Source organism: Equus caballus, chromosome 3 (genome assembly GCF_041296265.1).
Source record: "Equus caballus isolate H_3958 breed thoroughbred chromosome 3, TB-T2T, whole genome shotgun sequence".
NCBI lineage: Eukaryota > Metazoa > Chordata > Mammalia > Perissodactyla > Equidae > Equus > Equus caballus.
Window position 1 is genome coordinate 10089730 of NC_091686.1, and position 20851 is coordinate 10110580.

Below are 20851 nucleotides of genomic sequence, written 5' to 3' on the forward strand. Positions count from 1 at the left end.
AGCTGCCTGCTCTTCATCTCCACGTGTATCCACCTATCCATCCATCCTGCCCATCCCACGTGGCTAAAAATCTCCCTCTTAGAGGCTTCTTTTATTATTATTGAAATATATTTGACATATAAGATTGTGTAGATTTACAGTGTTTGTGTTGATTTGGTACATTTATATATTATGATTGCCATTGTAGCGCTCGTATCACAGAATTATCATTTCTTTTTTAGTGGTTGGAATAATTAAGGTCTAGTCTCTTAGCAAGTTTGATGATTACAACTATTAGTGGTTTCTGATCTCCATTCTTTAACCTTTCTATTAACTGAACTCCCCCAGGGTGTTGATGTTGGCATCTTTATGGATGCGGGTGGAGAGTCAGCCACCGATGGGCAGTAGAGCGGAATCCGGGCAGGCTAAGAAGGCGTCAGAGGCAATCGCGGGACCGTGTCGGGGGCAGAGGGGGACAAAGCCTAGGCCTTGGCCTGTTAGTTATGGAGAGCTGGGAGCCCACTGCGTGCGTCCATTCATTCATTCATCCATCCATTCAACCAACATGTATCTCTTGCCCACTGTACCAGGCAGTGTTCCAGGCTCTGGGGATGTGACAGTAAACACAAGAGACAAAAATCCCCTCCCTCATGGAGGTTGCGTTTTGGGGTTTGTATGCGTGTGTGAGGGGTTGTTGAGTGGTGGGTAATATGAGTCCCGGGTCATTGTTGAGCACAGCGGGGGACCCCCAGGATGCCCCAGCCTCTCTGGTCAGTGCCCAGTGGCAGGCACGCAGCACAGCACAAAGGAACAAGCTCTGGGGAGCAGCCGAGTGCGCCCACCCCAGAAGCCGACCCGCCGCCACTGGAACCCCTCCCTGGGCCGTCCCTTAGCCAGGGCACAAGGGCCTTACTCAAGCTCCTCCTCCTCCTCTTCCTCTTCTTCCTCCTCTCCATCCTCCTCCTCGTCTTCTTTCTCCTCTTGAATTCGGGGCAGCTCCCTGAGTTGAGGCCAGAGGCAGGAGGTGAGCCCACATGCAGCTGCACCCTGAGTCCAGCTCACGTCCCCATTTTCGGCAGGATGTCCTGGGACCCCTGAGACCAGGCCTGAACTCGCCATCCAAGACTCAGCCTGGGGAGCCCCCCGTGAGCAGCCCAGGCTCTCTCTGTAGCAACAACGCTCCATCCTGGTGGTGACCCTAGGTCAGCCCCTGATCCTCTCTGGGCCTCAGTTTCCCCATCTTTGCAATGTAGCTCACGGGCCTGAGGACCTGAGGCCTCCCATCTTGAGCGGCTGTCACCAAGATCACTAGTGGGAACTAACGTGGTTAGGTCCCTATGGAGGGCGACTCGGCGATCACTACCACGATTATACATCCTCAGGACCACTGACCTCACAACCCCCCTTCTGGAAATTTATCCTGTAGATGCACTCACATGCATGAGCAGGGACACATGTGCATGAGTGTTTGTTGCAGAATTGTTTATAATAACAGCATTTTTGAATCAATGTAAATGTCCATCAATAATGGACAGATTAAATCAATTCTGGCACATCCATGTGACGGAATACTATGCAGCTGTAAAAAATGCAGATGGTCGCTATGCACTGAAGGTGCAAAGACCTCAAGGCACATGGTTGAATGACGATAGCAAGGTGCAGGTAGGCAGGTGCATGTGGTATGCTATCTTTTTTGCAAAAAAAAGAGGGGAATCCATGATTTTATAAGCTCAGATGGTCTCTGGAATGGCACAGAAGACCTAGCAGCCATTGTGCCCATGGGGAGAGGGATGGTGTCTGGAGTGGGGGAGGCAGCTTGGTTCCTGCTGCATGCCCTTTGATCCCTTTGGGATTCGGTACTATGTGCCTGTTCTCTTCCCAAACTGTCTTTTTCTCAGGGCCTCCTCTGGCTCCCACCTGGGCATCTCCTCCACGGTCTCGATCTCCTCTTCATAAACTGGAGCTGCCTCTGAGCTTTGTGGGCTGGGGCTGCCGTCCTGACGCTCATCGTCCTCCTCGCACTGAGGGTCGACCTCTTCTAGGATGAGATCGGGCTCCTCTCGCCCTCTGGGGAGGATGCTGACTGCAGGGGACACAGGGCGTGGGGCGGAGTGAGCAGGGAGCTCAGCCAACACCAGCCGCGCGCCAGCTCTCAGCCAAGCAGCGGAAACAGCCCGTTATCAGGGGGACCTTTAACAATCAGATCAGTGCCAAAGTGAGGGGCTGAAGCCCACCATCCTGCCCCCATCCCCTTCCATCAGTTCCCCCTTCTTTTTTCCTCTTGAGACAGAGCTTCAGTTACGGTTAGTCTTTGTATCTCATGGGACCTCCTTCTTGGAGGTTTGTGCAGAAGCAGAAACTACGCTTCTAGCCACAGAATCACAGGTGATGCCAAAAGACCCAGGCCCGGGGTCCGCCTTGCCACATCCAGCATCAGGGTGGCCTGGAATGTCCACAGGGATGCAGAGAGAGCTTGCCCTCTGCCTGTTCTCTAGATGCCACCCCCTGGTGACAGCGTAGTAAGTGCCCACAACCTCAGCACCTGCTTCTGGGAGCCTGTCTCTGTCTCCTGGGCCTAGAGTCCACCCTCCAAGAGAATCAACTTTCTCGTGGAAGTGGTCCACCTTCAGATAGCAGCCTATAATTTTCAACATTTCTCCATGTACTCAGGTGCCTGACAATGAAAACACTGTGGGGCTGTGAGCTTGACAGAGGGGGCGCAGGGGAGTCTCTGCAGGAACGTATGGCCACCCCTAGGCAGCAGAAAGGGGAGAGAGGTGGAGACCAGGTGCTCCCCAAAAGTTCCAGGGGTCTTGGTAGACCTCAAGCCAAGCATGAATTACTAACAGTGACTTTAGATGGAAGCTGGCCTCAAGTCTTATCCTTTGACTTTGGAAGTTATCGTTCATGATGTAGAATAATAATAATAATAATAATAACAACAGCAGAGACATTTATTGAGCATTTACTATGTGCCAGGCCCTGTGCCAAGTAATTCACATGGATTAACTCAACTGTCCTCACATCAACCTTTTGAAGGGGGAGTAACTATGATCCCCATTTTATTTTCCCTCTCTGCGTGTTATCGCCCATCTTATAGATGAGCAAACTGAGACACAGGTTAACGCCTTCTTTTATGGGTGCTTCCCGTGTGCCGGGCACGGGCTGAGCGCTTTCCAGGAGGCATCTGGCTCCGCGCTCCTGGCTTCCAGTACGGACATTGTCCTGCCCCTCAGAGGAGGCGTCTGTCTCCTCCGGGGAGGCCTCCCACCCGCATCTTGAACCAGTCGTTTCCTCGGCTCGTCCCGGCTCCTCGAGCCCCACATGCAGCCCAGTGTCTGACCAGGGGCTCCTGCAAATGTGGCCCTGGATCAGGTGGAGGGACATGTCGTTCCTGTTATTCTATGTTATCATCCAGCAGTGATGTGGCGTCTCCACCCCGAGCGGCCACTTGGTGTGCAAGCTCTTGCCTGACATAGCAAGGGACATCCCCTGGCCTGTGAGCTCATTAGCTTTCACAGCAACCCCTCAGGCTGAGAACAGTACTGTCCCCATTTTATAGACCAGAGAGGCTGAGTGACTTGCCCAAGGCCACACAGGACATTGGAGACAGAGCCAGGTCTCTTGACTCCTGTTTCCCCGGTGTGCTATCCCAGGTGACAAATGTGCCCCGTGGGTGCCTCCCTGGCATTGGTGGCCACTCCATAATGGGTGCTGGGTGATCCCAGCGATTGGCATCTTGAAGAGTTGATGCTGTCCTTGCTAACATCCTCACTTTCCTTTTCATTAACCTTTTTTTTTGCTTGAGGAAGATTGTCCCTGAGCTAACATCCGTGCCCATCTTCCTCTACTTTGTATGTGGGACACCGCCACAGCGTGGCTTGATGAGCCCTGTGTAGGTCCACACTCGCAATCTGAACCATGAACCCCAGACCTCCAAAGAGGAGTACGAACTTAACCACTAGGCCACCGGGCCAGACCCTAACCTTTTCTTTTTAGGTGCTATTTAGTGAGTAAGCATCTTGTAAACATCTCCTTTCATCTCTGTGCCAGCCCTGCAAGGCAGGCCCTACGTTGCCACCATTTTACAGCCAAAGATTCTACAGCTCTGAGAAGAGGCTGGTGCCCGAGGTCTCCCTCTGGGAATGGCAGGCATGGGGTACCGCTCCGGGGCAGGGCCCGAGCAAGGCCCGGTGAAGGCGCTGCTGTCCGCCCTGGGGCTCTGAGCCTCTCTCCGCAGCCACCTGATTCACAGCCCCACCCAGGCGCCCAGGTCACAGGTGGGGCCTCAGAAGCACCGTGGGTGCTCAAGCTCATATGGGCTTAAACTTTGCCCCCGGAGCCCTTCATGGGTGTGCCACCTCCTGGCCAGACCTCCATGCCAGCGTAGGATGTCCCTCAGGGCCACCAAACGAGGGGGTTCCAGCAGTGCAGGTCAGCAGCCCCACGTGGGGTCGGAGCTCCAGTTTCCAGGGCCAGCAGCAGGGAGCCCGGGGGCACTGAATCTAGGACAGGCTTCCCGCCCGGACCTGGGTTGCTGGCAAAGCCTGAGCCGTGGATCAAAGCCTCCATCCTCCTGACAGGCCAGGGTCATTATGGCCCCTCCCTCTGCCTCTCCCTGGTCCGGGCCCATGTCTTCTCCCTCCTGGCCCCCACAGCACTGTCACTAACTGGGTATTTCTCCAGATGTGATCCCTGCCACTACTCCAACATCAGAATCATCTGGGGAAGTGGGTGCTTCTTGAAAATGCAGATTCCCAGGCTCCCACACTCTTCCAATCAGGAGGTCTGGGGGTGGGACATTTCTTCATAGCTGCCCCTAGATGCTTCAGATGTGGCCCAAAGTTCAAGAACCCTTTCTTCGATTGCTTTCCCTGCCTCCAGTGCCTGCTCAGCCTCAGGGTAATCTTTGTGAAGTCACTTCTCTGCTCAACCACCTTCAATGGATCCCCATTGCCTACAGCCTAGTCCCCTGGAATCAGGCCCCAGCTTTTCTAGTTTTCTCTTCTGCATCAAGGACCCTGGGCTCCAGAGTAGCTGAAGTGCCCACCACTCTCCCCGGACACCCCCTCCGCCTCCTGCCTCCAGGCATTGGCTCACGGTATTCGCTCTGCCGGGACTGCACTCCCTCATCGCCAGTTTGAGACCTCAGGCCCATGCAGCCAGGGAGAGGGTGCAGGTGGGCGAAGCGGAGGGTGCCACCGCCCTCAGGGGCAGTGCTGCTCAGGCTCTCCTCACGAGCACAGTGCGGGCCTGTTACAGCCGATGTTCCCAGTTTCTGAGAGAAGCCAGACTACTTCTATGCAAAGCCACTTGATTTTTAAACATTGACAACTAATTCTAATTTTTAAAATCACTCCTTGCCCCAAACAAAGACACCTGCAGGCCAGCTGGGACCCAGGACAAGCATCTCAGGACCGCTGCCTAGCTTCCCCATCCTGCAACCCCAGGACCACAGGCCACATCCAGTCTGCCCACTTTTCAACCCTAAATCCTCACTTTAGCCTTATGTGAAGCAATAATATCATGCAGCCACAGGATTGATGTGCTCATTCATGCTTTTTAATGTCAGCGAAAGCGTCTGTTGCTGTCCACTAGTGGTTGCGACTCTTCCAGGAAGGGAATGCGGCCAAGCCTAAGGGGAACCTCTTCTGGAAAAATCTGTGTCCTGTAGGGGTGCCGACTGTGCCAGGCGCCCCGCGAGGGCCATGCGGGTGTCCTCTCAGAGAGTCCTCCACCTGCTTCCCCACAGCCTTCGGCAGGAAGTCCTCCCGCTGTCTAGCCTGAGTCCACAGGCTGCCCTTGGCCACCCTTCCCCTTGTTCTGGTGCAAAGCGGCCGCCTCTGTCCCTGAGAGGCAGCTCTGGGGCTGATGGAGGTGACTCTGGCTGGCCCTCGCCCTGTCTGCGAGCATGGGGAGGGGCAGGGGGTCACTGTTCAAGGAGCGTGGGGGTCGACAGCCACCCCCTCCCTCCCCTGCAGGTCTTGTCTTCAGGGCACCCTTCTTTCCTTCATCCATCTGTCCGTTTGTCCATCCGCGCTCTCCCAGGCTCCCTTCTCCCCTGTTTCAGAGGCCTCCAGCTGCTGCCACCCCTGAAACAAAGGAGAAGACAGAAGAGTGGGGGGGGGGAGGCGGTGGACAGGCGGAGGGAATGAATGAGGGAGGGACCCCACGAGGGAACGGCTGGGGAGGCGGGGGCCAGAGTGGGGGGAAGGGAAGGGACACTCAGCCCCCAGCCCCTCAGGGTCACCCTGTGTGGTGGGTTGAGCAGTGTCCCCCCTAAACACATGTCCAAGTCCTAACCCTGTTGCCCAGGACTGTGCCCTTATTTGAAATAGGGTCTTTGCAGAGGTGAGTAGGTTAAGGATCTCAGGACAAGATCATCCTGGATTGAGGGTGGGCCCTAAATCTAGTGACTGATGTCCTTATAAAAGAAAGGAGACGGAGGTCAGACAGACACAGAGCAAAAGGCAGAGGTCAGAGGGCAGCTCGAAGCCAAGGGACCGCAAGGATGGCCAGCAGCCCCAGAAGCCAGGGGAGGGGGCCGGGACGGCTTTGCCCTGAGGGCCCAGAAGGAACCAACCTGCCAACACTGACTCTGGAAACAAGCGCGCCCTGTGCTCGGTCTGCCCTATGGCCACCCCAGCGCTCACCACGACCGCGGACCCTGGGCGCGGTAGGAGGCCTGTCTGCAGGCTGAGACTCCTGAGTCCCTTCAGGGGGCAAAGGGAGGACAAGAGGGCCAGGGCTCCATCCCCAGAGCTCTCAGCAGCTCCGGGGATCTCTGCCCCCAGGAAGGTCTGTCCCGCTAACTCTAGCCTGACTGAGCAACCGCTACCAGGCCGAGGGACTCTGGTCGCCCTCTAGGAGAACTTGCTCTGTGACCTTGGGCACATCTCTGCCCCTCTGTCTGCCCCAACAGCCATGGGGGTCGCTGCTCTGTGCCCTCCAGGGTGGCCACAAGCTCTGTGGGACTCAGAGTTCTGCTCTGAGGCCCCCTCCTCATGCTGTCATCACCATTATACAAACTCGTCACCTCCCACGGCTGCTCTGTCAGCCTGCCGCCTGCCTGTGCTGCCCCAGACCGTGGTGACTTTGCCTAACATCCGAATGCTCAGAAAGACTACCACAGCCCAGCGGGGCTGGCGGTGGACGCAGCCTGGCAGACTGCGAGGAGCAGCCCTGGGCAGCGCTGAGGCCCACACTCTGGAGCCTGTGCCCAGGGTGGAACAGGGCCACCGCCCACAGGGCCTGAGCTCTGCTTCTCTCACTTCTAGAACTCATCACAGGCCTGGCACACAGCAGCCCGTCCGTGATCATTTGTTGATGAATGAATGAACGAACGCCCTGTGTACCACATACCTCTCCGGAGACCACGAAATGAAGGAAGAGCAGATTTTGGACCCTAGCCGTCCCCTCCTGGCCCCAGTCTGTCCCCAGTCCTGGCACAGGGCTGGGATGAAAGGCAGACACCTCCCAACCCACCCACAGGGGAGGGGAGACCCTCCAGCTCAAGGGGGCTGGAGTCTGTGGGGTCCAGTTCCCCCAGGGAGACCTCGCCCCTCTCCCCTTGGCCCCCAGCCAGGGCCCTGCTTAGCCAAACCCACCTGCCCCGGGGGCAGCGGGGAGCTCTCTCCCGGTGTTCCCAGAAGAAAGGGGGTCCCACCCACTTGGCCTCAGAACTGTTTTCCCTGGATAGAAGCTGAAAGGCAAGCCAGGTCCCCCCCACGTCTCCCCACTGCCCCCAGCAGGGCCTCCCACCACCCCCTGGCTCTGGCCAGGCTGACTGAGGGGGCCTGCTAAGCATGGGGCTCTCAGCTCCAGGTGAGGAGACTTCGACGGTGGCCCCCCAGTGAGTCCAGACCTGGCCAGGGACAGCTCCACTGCCCCCGCACGCTCAGACCAAGCCACCCTCCCAGAGATGCACATGAGGACCCACGAGCGTGTCACTTACTGGTCTGCACGTCACACGTCACGGGGGACTCAGGCTCCTGCGTGGAGAGAAAAGGGGAAGAAACAGTCGTGGGCTCCTCCCCAGCCTCTCTGCGTCACCCCCTGCCCCGCCCCAGCACACACGGGAGCAAGAGGGTTGTCCTCGCCCCACCAGGAGACCACTGAGGATGCCCTCGCATCGGGCTCCACTCGTCCCTGCTGCTCTCCCGCCTCAGAGCTGCCCTCTGCGCAGTCGTTCTCCTCCCAGGTCCCACCTTGGCTCCTCTGCTCGGGCTGGGCCCCTCCTGGGGCGTCCTCTGTTTGTTCTCCGCATGTGAAAAACCTCCTCCCACCCCTCCTTGGGGGGTTCTCGTGAGGCTCCCTCTGCACAAAGGCCACTCCTGGCCAGAGCCACACCTCCCCTGCCCAGCACCATCCTCAGGGCCCCCCTCTCTGAGGGCGTCTTCGTTGACTGATGTTCCTGCCCCCCTTCTTTCCTCTTCTTGGAAAACGCCAAAGTTGCAGCTCCTCTCCCACCCTCGGAGGCCTGTGAACACGCAGCCTGAGAGCTGAGCCTGCAGGCAGGGGGCCCTGAAGCTTCCCACCCATCTCCTGCTGCAGCCAGGACCGGGGGCCAGGCCTCCCGCCTCCCCATTCCAGGTGCTTCTATGAAGATGTCCAATTGTCCCCAAGAGAGAAGGTCCAGGTGCCAGGTTCTTGGAGAGGGAGAGGAAGAGCTGACAGAAGCCCTGCTCCCCCCACCCACCCATGTTGGAGCCCTAGGTTGTCAGGAATACACACAGGGCCCGCTGGCTTCCTGGGAACCCCACTTCTTCCTAGAACATTCCAAGCCTCTGTTGTCTCAGGGCCTTTGCACATGCTGATCCTCTGCCTGAAGGGCCCTTCCTACACCACCCACCTTCAGTTTCACCCACCCCCTTCCTACTCTTCCTTCAGGTCTCAGCTTACAGGCTGCCTCCCCTGGGAAGCCTTCCTCGATACTCCCCAGAGGCTCCTCCTCTGCACCCTACATCCTCTCTGCTCCCCCACCCCCCATGGAAGTACTTCCCCACTGACTGTGAGCTCCTATCTGGCGGGGCTGGGCCAGCGCTTCTCAGCCCTGCGGCCTCAGTGACCAGACAGCGTGTGGAAGGAATGTGAGCTGGGAGACAGGCAGGCTGGGGGGCTGGGTTCCTGCTGCAGGCTCCCTTCTTCCTCCTGTGCCCCCACCCCAGGAACACAGGCTGACCACCCCACCCTTGCCTGAGCTCCCGAGACCCCTTCCTCCCACCACCCAGGGCCCTGCTGCCCGAGCGCGGCACCGACCTGCTCCCCAGCCTTCCCATGGAGCACTGGCTGGGGCAGGGCCATCTCCAGCCTGTGCAGAAGCCACGTCATCAACCTGCAGGTGGGAGAGAATGGGCCATGTCCAGGTGGGAGGTCTCCTGGGGAAACTGAGACCAGAATCAGCTCCCCCGCAAGGCAGACAGGAGGCCCGCCAGTGGGCAGACTGGAACCCGCGTCTCCAGCCCCGAAGACCATTGCCCCCTCCCCGGCCTCCCTAGGCAGGCCTCTGCCTACTGCTCAGGCCCCAGCAGGCCCTGGAGGTGCATCTCAGGCCCTGTACACTGCCAGGACGGGAGCATCTGGCAGCACCCACTATGATTTTAAAGGCACGTATCCTTCATCCCAGCGACTCCGATGCTCAGATTTGTCCTACAGATTTATGTGGACATGAGTGAAGCAATGCCTCTACAAGGCTCCCAATCACAGCAAAACGTGGAAACAAACCTAAGTGCCCGCCACGTGGTTACACAAAGGCTGTGCGTCCACACGACGGAGCACCACGCTGCTGTTGGAAAGGAGGGAGACTACAGGTATCAAACCAGCTCTAAGATACGTTTTTAGGTGAAAAAGCAAGACGCAGAACAGCATGGATGGTTTGCACCTTCAGGCACATGTTTCAAGGAGAGACACACTCGCAAGCTTGTCTCCATGTGAAACCATCAGAAGGGACGGGAAGTGTGGCGGCGTTTGCCCCGGGATGGGGCCCTGGAAACCCCTTCGAATTTTCTCCCAGGCACATGTTACTTTTATAATTTAAAAAAACTAGTTTGGCGAAGCTTGGGTGTCGAGCTGGGGCGAGGACTTACCCTGCTCCTGGTGGGAGGCAGGCACTGGAGGCTCACCTGGCAGAGTCCCCGGGGGTCGGCAGGGAGGCCTGGAGGCCGGGATCTGGGGTCGGCTCCTCCTCGGGCTCCGGGGCGCTGGGGGTGGGCAGGGAGGGGCTCTCCGGGGCCTGAAGCACGGGCTCCGTTTCCAGGGGGGGTTCTGGGGGCGCTAAGCCACAGGGAGAGCAGGAAGTTGAGGATGATGTGGCTGGGCTCCATGCCACCCCTCCAGGGCTCAGGGTGCTGGATTCGAGGTGCCAACGTGACTGAGTGGAGAGCCCCTCAGGACCACCCAACTACCCCAGGGAGGGGAAGGGACTTTTCCAAGACCCCACAAGTCTGTCCCAGGCCACTGGTTTCCCAGCCTGGACTGGGGAGGGGGTTCCAGGGCCCCCCACAATGGCTGGCTCCTGCAAGCCTTGACCCCCTCCCTAGCCTGGGTGAGGGCTAATGTCCTCCTCCAGGATCCCCCACGCCCCAGTTGTACCCCAGTCCAGCCTGTGACCATGCCAGGCAGCCCCTCCCCAGGTCCCTTCCCTGTTGTACCTGGGCCCGAGGCGGCATCAGCCTGCTCATCTCTCCGGTCCTGGATCATAAGCAGGGAGTGAGGTCAGGGAGCAAAGAGAGCCTGTGCACCCCTGCCCCAGCCAGCCGGGCCCTGGCTCACCCTTCCCCTGAACCCCCCTGCCCCTCCTGCAGTCACTCCTCCCATCAAGGACCCTCCAGGGAGGAGAGCACCCCCTCCATGGGTCCCTGGGGGTGGGGACAGCCGGCTGGTGTAGGCAGGCTCTTCCTGGGGCCCCTGAAACCCTCCCAGGGGGTCAGCTGCCTGCTCCCCCTCTTCCTCAGCTTACCTCAGATGTTTTTGGGGGCTGAGGCAGTACTCTGTCCAGATTCTGTGCGAACCACCTGAGCAGCCAGGGCCTGGGCCTGCAGAGGGGCCAGTGGTCAACCGAGCTGCCTGAAGAAGCCAGCTGCCACACCGTCCTGATTGCCTGCTGGGGTCCCGGGCCTCCACCAGCTCTTGCTCACCCCTGGTTCCCACTCTGCACAGTGGGGGCTTTGTACTGTATCCTCTCAAAGGGCCCCAGGCGGCGGAGGAAATTTCCGCCAAGCTCGAATTCTGACCCGGGGCTGGACCAGGCTCTGGAACAAGCCCAGCCCTGGCCTCCTGGGCAGCAGGTGAGGAGTGGAGGCTGCTGGAGACCTGAATGCGGCAGGGGGGGCTCCCTGTGACTGGGACAGCTAGGCCTGGCTTCACAGGTATGTGACCTGTGCAGGGCCCTACACTTAGAAAGAACCACTTTTTTATTTAATGCTCTGTTGTCACAGGGTTAAATTCTTAATAATTTTTTTAAGGGAGTCCTGCATTTTCATTTTGCACTGGGCCCCACAAATTATGTAGTTGTCCTGGGGCAAATGCTGGGTCCCAGGTCCACCTGGCCTCCAGGCAGCCCCTCCCTCTTCAGGGAAGCTCCATGCTCCCGGGGGAAGCCATCCTCCCACATATGGCCCCAAAGAAAGCTGGCAAGTCCGCTGGGCGCCTTCATCCTAAATCACTTTCCTGGTCCCAAAGTCAGCGGAGTGGCCCTGGGGACCCATGACCTGGGCAGCCTCAAGCGGACATTGAATCATTCAGAGCAAGCTGGAGCAGTGAATGAATGAACGGAGTGTGTGATTGTGTACATTCATTAATTCATCCATGTGTTCCTCCCTTCTGTGCCAAGTCTCCTCTTACGGCAGCCACTGTGCTGGGCGCCAGGGGTCCAGCAGTGACCAAGACAAAGCCCCTGTGCTCAGGGACCTGAGAGAGGGAGAAAGGAAGGAAGGAAGGAATGGAGGGACGGAGGGAGGAAGGAGGTGAACACAGGACTCTGGGTTTCCAACAGGGATTGCAAACTGGAGCCTTCAGGCTTCTTTTGGGGGCTCACAGTATTTTTGAAAAGCTTTCAATTGGCAACATCTAAAAATTAACGAGTTTACATAAAAACCTACATTTCTAGCTTCTCTTGAAAAACTGGAGGACTAGCCCCACTGGGCCCACACTCCCGCAGGGCAGGGGCAGCTGGAGCTGAGCAGGGCCCCTCCCTGGAGAAAGACAGAGGCTCCCGCGTTTGTCACGGAGTCCACCCAGCCCGCCACCCTGGATGACAAGGCAGCCCCTCCGTCAGCTCTGAGAAGCCCAAAGCTGTTGCCAACTGTGAGGCCAATCTGGGCGCCCCAAGGTGTCCCACGGCGGCCCTGGCCCTGCCTCTGTGCTCCACGTGGGGCCTGCCTATGCGAAGCCCACCTATGCGGATCTCATCTGTGCCTAGTCCCTGTCCTCAGAAGGGGCCCCCACCTGGGGGTCTCCCAGGATCAGCACAGCAAGCCGTGGGCAGCCCAGGGCCCATCACCCCCATTTTATGGATGAGAAAGGTGAGGTCTGGAAGAGACCAGAGGCAGTCCAAGGTCACACCCTGAGGTCGTGGTGGCTCCTAAACTCAAGGGCTCTGGGCACAGTGCTCCCCCCCCCATACACACACACACTACAGATGAGGCTCAGGGGCTCCCAAACCAGTGCTTAGGATGCCGACTCACCTGCTGTCCTGGGACCTGGGCGCCTCGTCGGGTCCGTCTGCAGAAGAAAGGATGGTGGTCAGCACCAAGAGGCCACCCAGAGCCCCCCGGCCAGCCACCTCAAACCCAGGTTCCAACCCGGGGCCAGTCATATAGAAGCTCTGGCCCCGTGGACTCTCCCCAGGGCAGGGCCATGCCAACAGCTCCTCGGTCCCACCGCTGTACAGCCATCCCACTTCCTGGCCTTACCTGGGCCCCCAGCGCTGCAGTGCCCAAGGATCTGTGCTCCTGCCTGCCAGGACAGACAGACAGATGTGGGCAGAGAGTCCAGGTGCACTGGCCTCCCATCCGCCCCGCCTCAGCTCCCGGGCCCAGCAGTACCTGAGCCGGGCCCTCCAGTCCAGCAGCAGTGTTCTGGGCTGGCCTGCCACTGTAGACCGGCTGCGGGACGACCTTCTCCATGCCCTTCCTGAGCCAGGTCAGCACCTGGCCGCTGGGACTGCCAAGGGACAGAGACACTGGGCTGTTCTCAATCTCCCCAGCCCCTCCCTGGTCTGAGCGGCCGTCTACCACGTCCTGAAGAACTAGATTTGAATCCCAAACCTCTATCTCCCCACTGTGAGACTTCAGACACGTCACTTCCCCCATGAGCCTCTCTGGGAAATGGGGGACACCAACCCTGGAGGCCAGGCATGCCCCGTGCCAACCTGGGCCCACCCCCATCAGATGCTCAGTTCAGAGCAGCTGAGTTCTCTCCATCCTCCTGCCTCCCCCTTAGCCTGGCTCCAGGGGGTCCCCGTCCTGCACTTGGCACATGCCTTGTCCTCCCCAAGGGTTGAGGGTTTCCTGTGGGGCGTCTCCTGTGACTGAGGCTGGTCGGCCTAATTATGAGGGTCACAGACTCATTGCCTGAGGCCAGCCACCCACGGACATGCTCGCTTGGACAAGCACCACTGGTCCAAAATGTTTGAGTTAACTGGGAGACTTCATGTCAAAGTCTGGGTTTCTGGCTTCGTTGGGAAAATCAGAAGCTCTGGCCACGCTGGACCCGCATTTCACCCAAGCACTGAGAAACCGCTGGCCCCCACCCTCTGCTTCTCTTGGTCATGTTGTCCATGTGGCCCAGGGGACCCCCATCCTCTGCCTGGAGCTCCCTTCAGCCAATTTCCACGCTGCTGCAGGCCTTGGCCTGGGAATGACCACAGACCTGAGAGCTGTGCTGGTCCCCACGCCCGGTGGTTCCCTAGCTTGGGGGCGGAGGCTGGCCCTGAGGAGAGGGCAGGGTGGGGTGGTACCTGTTTGCTTCAGGAACCACAGCGACCTGGGCCTGGAGGGATGTGGGCAGAGTAGGGGCAGCCTCCTGGGTTTCTAGAAAAGAGTTTCTCATACTTTAGATCTGGAGCCTCAGAGAAGCCCATTTCTAACCTGCTGGGGAGGACAAGTCAGAAGCAGGGTAGAGCGGAGAACCCCAAAGGGGTCAGAAGGCCAGGGTCCCAGCTCAGCTCAGCTAAAAGGGGCCCAGGAGCCCATCCTGAGCTTCTCCGAGCCTCAGTTTCTTCATCTGTGAAGTGGGCCTGCCAGCCTTGCCTGCAAGGCTCTGCAGGGAGAAGGCAGCCCCTTCCCACCGCCTGACCCCACCAGCCCAGCTGGGGCTTCCAGCACTCACCCTGCAGCGAGGGGCCAGCTGCAGCCACTTCCTGCCCCTTGAATGGCTCCTCAGGTGGCTGGAGGGTTCGAACAGGACCATGTAAGCCAGCAGCAAGACCAGCCTGGTTGAGGCAGGGTCAGCCCCTGACCCACCCACAAGGGACGCGCCCCCCACCCCACCGCCACAGCACCAAATAACTCTATTTTCACAGTCGTCTCTGTAAACCCTCCCAGCCCCAGGGCCCCTCATCCAGGCCTGGGCGCTCACACTCCTCCCAAAAGGTGGCCCCCAGGCCTATCACATCCCCCAGGAAGTTGCCCCACTTCAGTAGCCTGAGAAGAGGGAGGAATGTTAGAGAGAGTTATGAAGGCTTGGAGCAAGCTGAGGGGAAGAGGAGGGGAGAGGAGCCCACCCCACACCCAGAGCCACAGAGCTCTCCCTCTGCCGCGGGGCCAAACTTCCTACTCCCCTCCAGCAGCCGAGTGGTGTCCAGCCTCTGTCCTGTCTACCTCTACAGATGTACCTCCTGCTGCTGTGTGCACATATGCACATGTACAGACAAACATGCACGTGCACACAGATGCACTGGCATGTGCACACTCACATACATGCACAAACACACATGAGCACATAGACATACACACAGCGACACACAGACACGTGTGTATACACACATGCATACGTGCACAGACACAAAATAAGTGCACCTGCCCATGCATACACATGTACATGCAAGACACAAAGCACATGTTCATATGCTTTGGCAGGTATGTCTGCAGGTATGTGCAAACACGTGCGTATACATATGCAAATACCTGCACGTGTGCAGACACACAAACATGTGCATGTGTGTGCACATACATTTGCAGATATACACAGGCACCGATATGTATACACATATGTATGTGCTCAGTCACATAAACACAGGCATGTACACACATACACATGCATACTTGCATTGATACACAAATGTACTCATGAATATATCATTTCATGTGCACATCAGCACAAACACACAGATAGATGAACACACTACACAGACGCACAAAAGTACATAACCACATACATGCACATGTATTCACATACATGCACATACATACATACACATAAAGTTCCACATCTGAACACATATACATGAGCATCTGTGCACAGATGCACAAAATACATATATATACAAACATATAGACACATACAACTATGTCCATTCACACACAGAAACACAAACATGTACGTACATGTACAAACACATGAATACATTCACAGACTCTAAAACATGTGTATGTGCACACATTTATACACGCTATAAATCTGATGCATGTGCACAGACACATAACATATATGTGTATATTTGGTGTGCATACACACATGTAAATACGCATGGGTGCATTTGTGCACATGCAATTTGCCGGCACATATGTGTGCACAAACCTCCCACTAAGGACACAAGCACATGCACACAAACCCTAGACCTGGGCAGCTCACTGCTTCCTAAGCACACCCTGCACCACCGAGGAGCAGCCTTTCCCCTGCCGGGAGTGCGCCAGCTCTCCATCTCCCCCACTTACGACTCAGCCCAGGCCATGCGCCCAGAAGCACTCCCCTACCAGCTTCCAATCTCCACACTTAAGACGATTCTCTCCCTCCTCTGAGGCCCCACGGTACCCAGTCTGGTACCCTTATTTGGCCCTCCCAGAAGGGTAGAGCCGAGGCCAATGTTGGAGCTCACCGCATTCCCTCATCACCTCTGTCTCCTGGGAGAATGACCTGCCTGAGACTCGCCTGCTGACCCCCTGGGGTGGTGCCTTATTCAGCACTGTGCTCCCAGCGCTGCACACAGGCCCGGCATCCCTTAGAAGCTGAATCAAATCTGTTGAATCCAGCTTCTGGGTTAGCTGTCATCAGCCTCCTGAATGAATGAGATGCAGAACTGGCAGGTTTCGATGTGCTCAGAGGAAAGCTCTAGAGCAGTGCTGCTCAGAGTGTGGTCCATGAGCCCGTGGGAGCCTGCAAACTGTCACTGGCCCACAATGAGTAAGCAGTGTGCACCAGAATGTATATCACATCCTACCTCCTTCATCAAGAAAGTCTTTCTGCAAAACGAACGCCAACCAAATGGAGCAGTATGCCTGGTTACCTCACAGATTCACAAAGTCTTATAGGAACACAACCATGCGCATTCGTTTACGTGTTGTCCATGGCTATTTTCATGTTACAGTGACGGAGTTGAGTAATTAACAGAGATGGCCTGACTCACAAAGCCTGAAATGTTTACTATCCAGCCTTTTACAGAACGGGGTGACCTCCACGTCTCCTTCCGGCTCCAGCTTTCTCTGTTGTGGAAGGTCCCTGGGGGCAGCCAACCCAAGCTGGGACTTCCCCAAGCAGCCAGCCAGGATGCCCTCCTTCACCCTCCGCCTCTCACCAGGGACTCGCCCCCTAGCTCGGCCTCCTCAGGGGCTGCTTCCGGCTCCCGCTCTGGTTCTCGCCCCGTCTCCAGCTCCAGCTCGGACTCTGGTTCTTCCCGCTCCTCCCGCTCCATCTTGGTCTTCTGAGGGGTCGCTGGAGGCTGAGGCAGCACCTTCTGGACCCAGCCCAACATCCTGGCACCTGTAAGGGGCAGAGTCCTTAGGTCTCCCCAGAGTGCTCACAGTTGCTGCCGCCATTTTGGGGCCACATTTGTGGGTTACATATTCCCCTTTCTCTCATCATCTTTAAAAATATTTTGTATCTAAAAAGATGCTTATACCTCCAGGTATTCCTTATAGAAATACTCGAGTCCACAAACATACGTGTATAAAAAGGTTGGTCACAATAGTGTTATAGCCAAAGATCCAAATAACCACTAATAGGAGACCGGTTATTGGAAAGTACCTAAAGGCTCATCTGTAAGAGGGGCATCTAATAAATAAACTGCAATATTCCCAATAATGGAATATTATGGAGCCATTTTTAACAAGTAGATCTATTTGAACTAACATGGAAAGAGGTGCACGCTCTGGACTCCAGTCACAAGCACATCAGTTAAACTCTCCATGCCTCCATTGGCTCCTCTGTTAAATGGGGATGTTAATGGTACCTACCTTGCCGGGTGAGTGCGAGGATAAAACAAACTGATGAGAACAGCGACTGGCACACCCTGAGAGCTCAATAAATGTTGACTGTGACTATTATTTGGTGTCAAGCAAAAATGCTTATTGTGGGATACCTTTTTCAGCATCCTCCCATTATAAATTTTTAAAAATACCTCCTAAGTAACATGTGAATGGAAAATCTGTTTTAACATGAGATAAAATTAACTTATTTTTATGATTTAAAAATTAAGATAAAATGACAGTCACACCCCTTTTTCATGGTTTACTGTGATATATCAGCCCTACGGTGTAGGGGTTCAGTTTCTGGCATCATTCCTCTTCTGGGATGGGGAGAGCCTGCCCTTATGATGAAATCCCTGTGGGACAGCGTTGCCCAGCAGGCACCACCCAGATGAATGGTGCAAACTCCCAGCCCTGGAGGGGCCCTTTGGAGGCAGTGCCCAGCACAGTGTGCCCCCCATCCCTCCCCAGCCACAGGCAACCAAGGCATTGGTGAGTGCTTCTCTGTCCCTCCCCTGCCAAGGACCCTGGCCCCAGGCTGAAAAGGGCAGGCACGGGGCCCAGGATCCTGCCCCTTGCCCAGCTCCCCGCAGCCCCGGGCCCGCTGCCTGCCCTTCTACTCACAGCTCTGACTTCTGTCCCCGCTTTGGCCTCAGAAGCCCAGCCCTTCCTGTGAGAGGCTGTGGTGAGAAGCAGAGCTCTGGGTGGGGCATCACATTCCTGGCTCAGCCTCCAAAAATGTCAACTTGGGCCAGACATGACCACTCTGGTCTTCCATTTCCCTGTTGGGTGCGGGTATAGACAGAGTGAATACCAAGGTCAGGAGAGCCCAAGGTCACATGTTTAGGATGGCAGTTTCCACCGACCCCAGCCGGCCACAGGCAGCCCCACGAGCCCCATCTGAGCTCAGTGCTCTCCACCCATGATCAACCACACTCAACCTCGCTCTCACTACCTCCCACCTGGCCCTAGCAGCATAAGTTTTCATCACCACTATACAGCTAAGGAAATGGAGGCACAGAGAGGTCAGTAGACTTGCCCAAAGTGACACAGCCAGTAAGTGGCCAAGCCGAATTTATGCTCAGGTCTGCCTGACTCCAGACGTCCCACATGGACCCTTGGTGGTGCTGACATTTGCCCGGGGTCGGCTTCTTCTGCAGGCCAGTCCTGCAAACCCTTTCCCAGCCAGCAGCAATTCTGCCCGTGTTTCTGAACCTTCTAGAAATGACCAGGGAAGCCTTCCCCATGCCCAATTTTTCTTCTTCCCCTAGACCCAGCCATTTTTTCCTGGATGGAAATGCTTACAGGTGCCTCCTCCCTTTTTGCCGTGTCCTTGCCGACTCCACGTTGCGGTAGGCTCAGGCGGGAAGGGGGCTCTGAAAGGGGCAGCCCAGGGCAATTGTGGCGCTTGGACTGCCAGCTTTTTCAGAATCGTCTGGGAAGCTGGTGAAAATACGGATTCCTAGGCCCCTCCCAACCCCCAAGGGGACCTGGAACCTGCATTGCACAAGCTGCCCTGAAGATTCTGATGCACACTAAGATTTGAGCCCTACAGTGGGAGAGGAAGCCCCAGCTTTCCCAGCCTTGCCCGGTCCTCCTTGTCTAAACATCTTGCTAGAAGGAGAGCATGGGGATCCGATCGGGGGTCCCACCAAGCCCCCACGTCATCCTGAGTTACCTGCTCAGATGCTGACCACCAGCCAGGAGTTGCCTTCCCCCTGCCACTCGCAGCTGCCCTCTCAGACACAGGGGATTAATTGGCGGCGGCCGGGCCGTGTGCAAAGGATTAGCAAGTGGGGAACAGGGGTGGGGAGGCGGCGGTGGACGAGAGGAGGTTGACGCTCAGGGAGCCAGCAGCAACCCCCAGGGGCCAGCAGGGATCTGGGCTCCAGGGAAGGAGCCCCATGTGGCCCAAACTTGGGGCACCATGGGTCCCCCAGGGACTTGCCCAGTTACCAGGGGCCCGGCTCCCCACAGAGTGGCTGGTGGGAGGAAAACAGCTTGGAGTCCTGGTGTGACTCTAGGAGAGTCCTCGAGGTGGCAGGGGCTTGTCAGCTCTCAGTCAGCAATAACAGGAGGCACGTGCCAGCTCTCCAGCCCCAGTGCCGGGACCCAAACAGATTCTCTCCGGCCTGGAGTCTTCAGCAGCTTGGGCAGGGCCCCAGCGGCCTGGGACTCTGCCAGAATGGCCATGGTCCCAGGGCTGGCATTTTAGGGAGGATTCAAGAACTGGCGGTTGACTGTGTCTGAGCCAGCCCCCTGAACTGAGGTCAGACCCTGGAGGGGAGACAGAGATGTCAGGGATGAGGGACAAAGGCCCAGCAAAGAGGGGCTCGGCGAGGTGATGGGACCTGGGTAGGGAGTGGAGTAGTGGACTGGTCAGCAAAGGGGCAGGGACTTGACTTGATCACTACCACACTTCTCGAGCTCTCCCTCTGTGCCCGGCAGCATGCCAATCTGGGCACACTGAGCAAGCCAGGCATAGGACCTGCCATCACGGATCTCACATGCCGATAGAGGAGGCAGAAATAAAAAAGATTAACGATGAATAAAGAACGATTGCAAATTATGGTAGGTGCCATGAAAGAAACGAACAGGGCAGAGACGAGCGTGTAGTGGTGGGGAGGGGGGGTAGGCCGGCCTCCATATGAGGTAGATATTCAAGCTGAGACTTGAAAAGCAAGATCTGAGTGACCAGTGTTCCAGGCAGAGGATGCTGTCAGGGTAAAGGCCCTGAGGCTGGAACAAGTTTGATGCCCTTGAGGAACAGAGAGGGCACTGGAGCCAGGGGTTTCATGGGTGTGGGGGAGAGCAGTGGGAGATGAGGTCCAGAGGTGGGAGGAGCCAGATCTGTGGGCCCGTAGGTCATGGTAAGGAATTTGCATTCTAGTTGATGGACCATGGAAGCCATGATGGTTTTGAACAGGGGCCGGATGTGATCTGTGTGGCTGTTGTGTAGTGGGCCGCTGTGGAGGCAGGAAACTGGTCAGGAGGGTGCAGACGGACAAAGCAATTTGTGACCGGATGACCCCTGGGTTCTCCTTCCTATGCCTGACCTCTGATATGCAACCCCTGACTGCACCTGGTGTGGAAGAATGTTCCTACCGCCAACAAGGCCCAACCCCAACGGGAAAGCTCAAGGTGGCCCCTGCCTCCCTCTGAAATATGCTGGGCTGCAGGGGGTCAGGGCTCCTCTCTGGCACCTCCAGCCAGGCCCCTGCAGTGGGAGAAGTGAGCTCTTCTGCAGTGGTGGCCTGTGTCGTCGGTCATATTCCCCCTTGCCTCTGGCTTGATGGAGGCCAGTGCAGAGATCATGGGGCTTGGACTAGGCGGGTGGCAGTAGAGAAAGAGAGAAAGGGGAGGGAAAGGAAAAGGGAGGTGTTGAGGGTGCTTAGCTTGGTCCACTGGGTGGCAGGGGGTGCCATTTACTGAAAAGAGGAAGCCTGGGGCTCGGGGTGGGAGGAAGAGTT

The 20851-nt window shown here is 57.0% G+C and overlaps 1 protein-coding gene across 1 annotated transcript in view; it reads right to left on the minus strand.

The window, feature by feature from the left end:
- Positions 1-18757, minus strand: part of CNGB1 (cyclic nucleotide gated channel subunit beta 1) — a 65881-nt gene extending 47124 nt beyond the window's left edge. The window contains exons 1-15 of the mRNA XM_070261891.1: positions 18687-18757; positions 18006-18163; positions 16712-16896; positions 14308-14365; positions 13937-14009; positions 13023-13140; positions 12891-12933; positions 12663-12699; positions 10937-11012; positions 10629-10668; positions 10101-10251; positions 9238-9313; positions 7934-7970; positions 1897-2062; positions 893-979 (exon numbers count right to left, since the gene is read on the minus strand). Of these exons, the coding sequence (XP_070117992.1) occupies positions 893-979; positions 1897-2062; positions 7934-7970; positions 9238-9313; positions 10101-10251; positions 10629-10668; positions 10937-11012; positions 12663-12699; positions 12891-12933; positions 13023-13140; positions 13937-14009; positions 14308-14365; positions 16712-16888 (1139 nt within the window). The 5' untranslated portion in view covers positions 16889-16896; positions 18006-18163; positions 18687-18757. The remainder of the gene's footprint in view (positions 1-892; positions 980-1896; positions 2063-7933; positions 7971-9237; positions 9314-10100; positions 10252-10628; positions 10669-10936; positions 11013-12662; positions 12700-12890; positions 12934-13022; positions 13141-13936; positions 14010-14307; positions 14366-16711; positions 16897-18005; positions 18164-18686) is intronic.
- Between the last annotated feature and the right edge of the window lie 2094 nt (positions 18758-20851).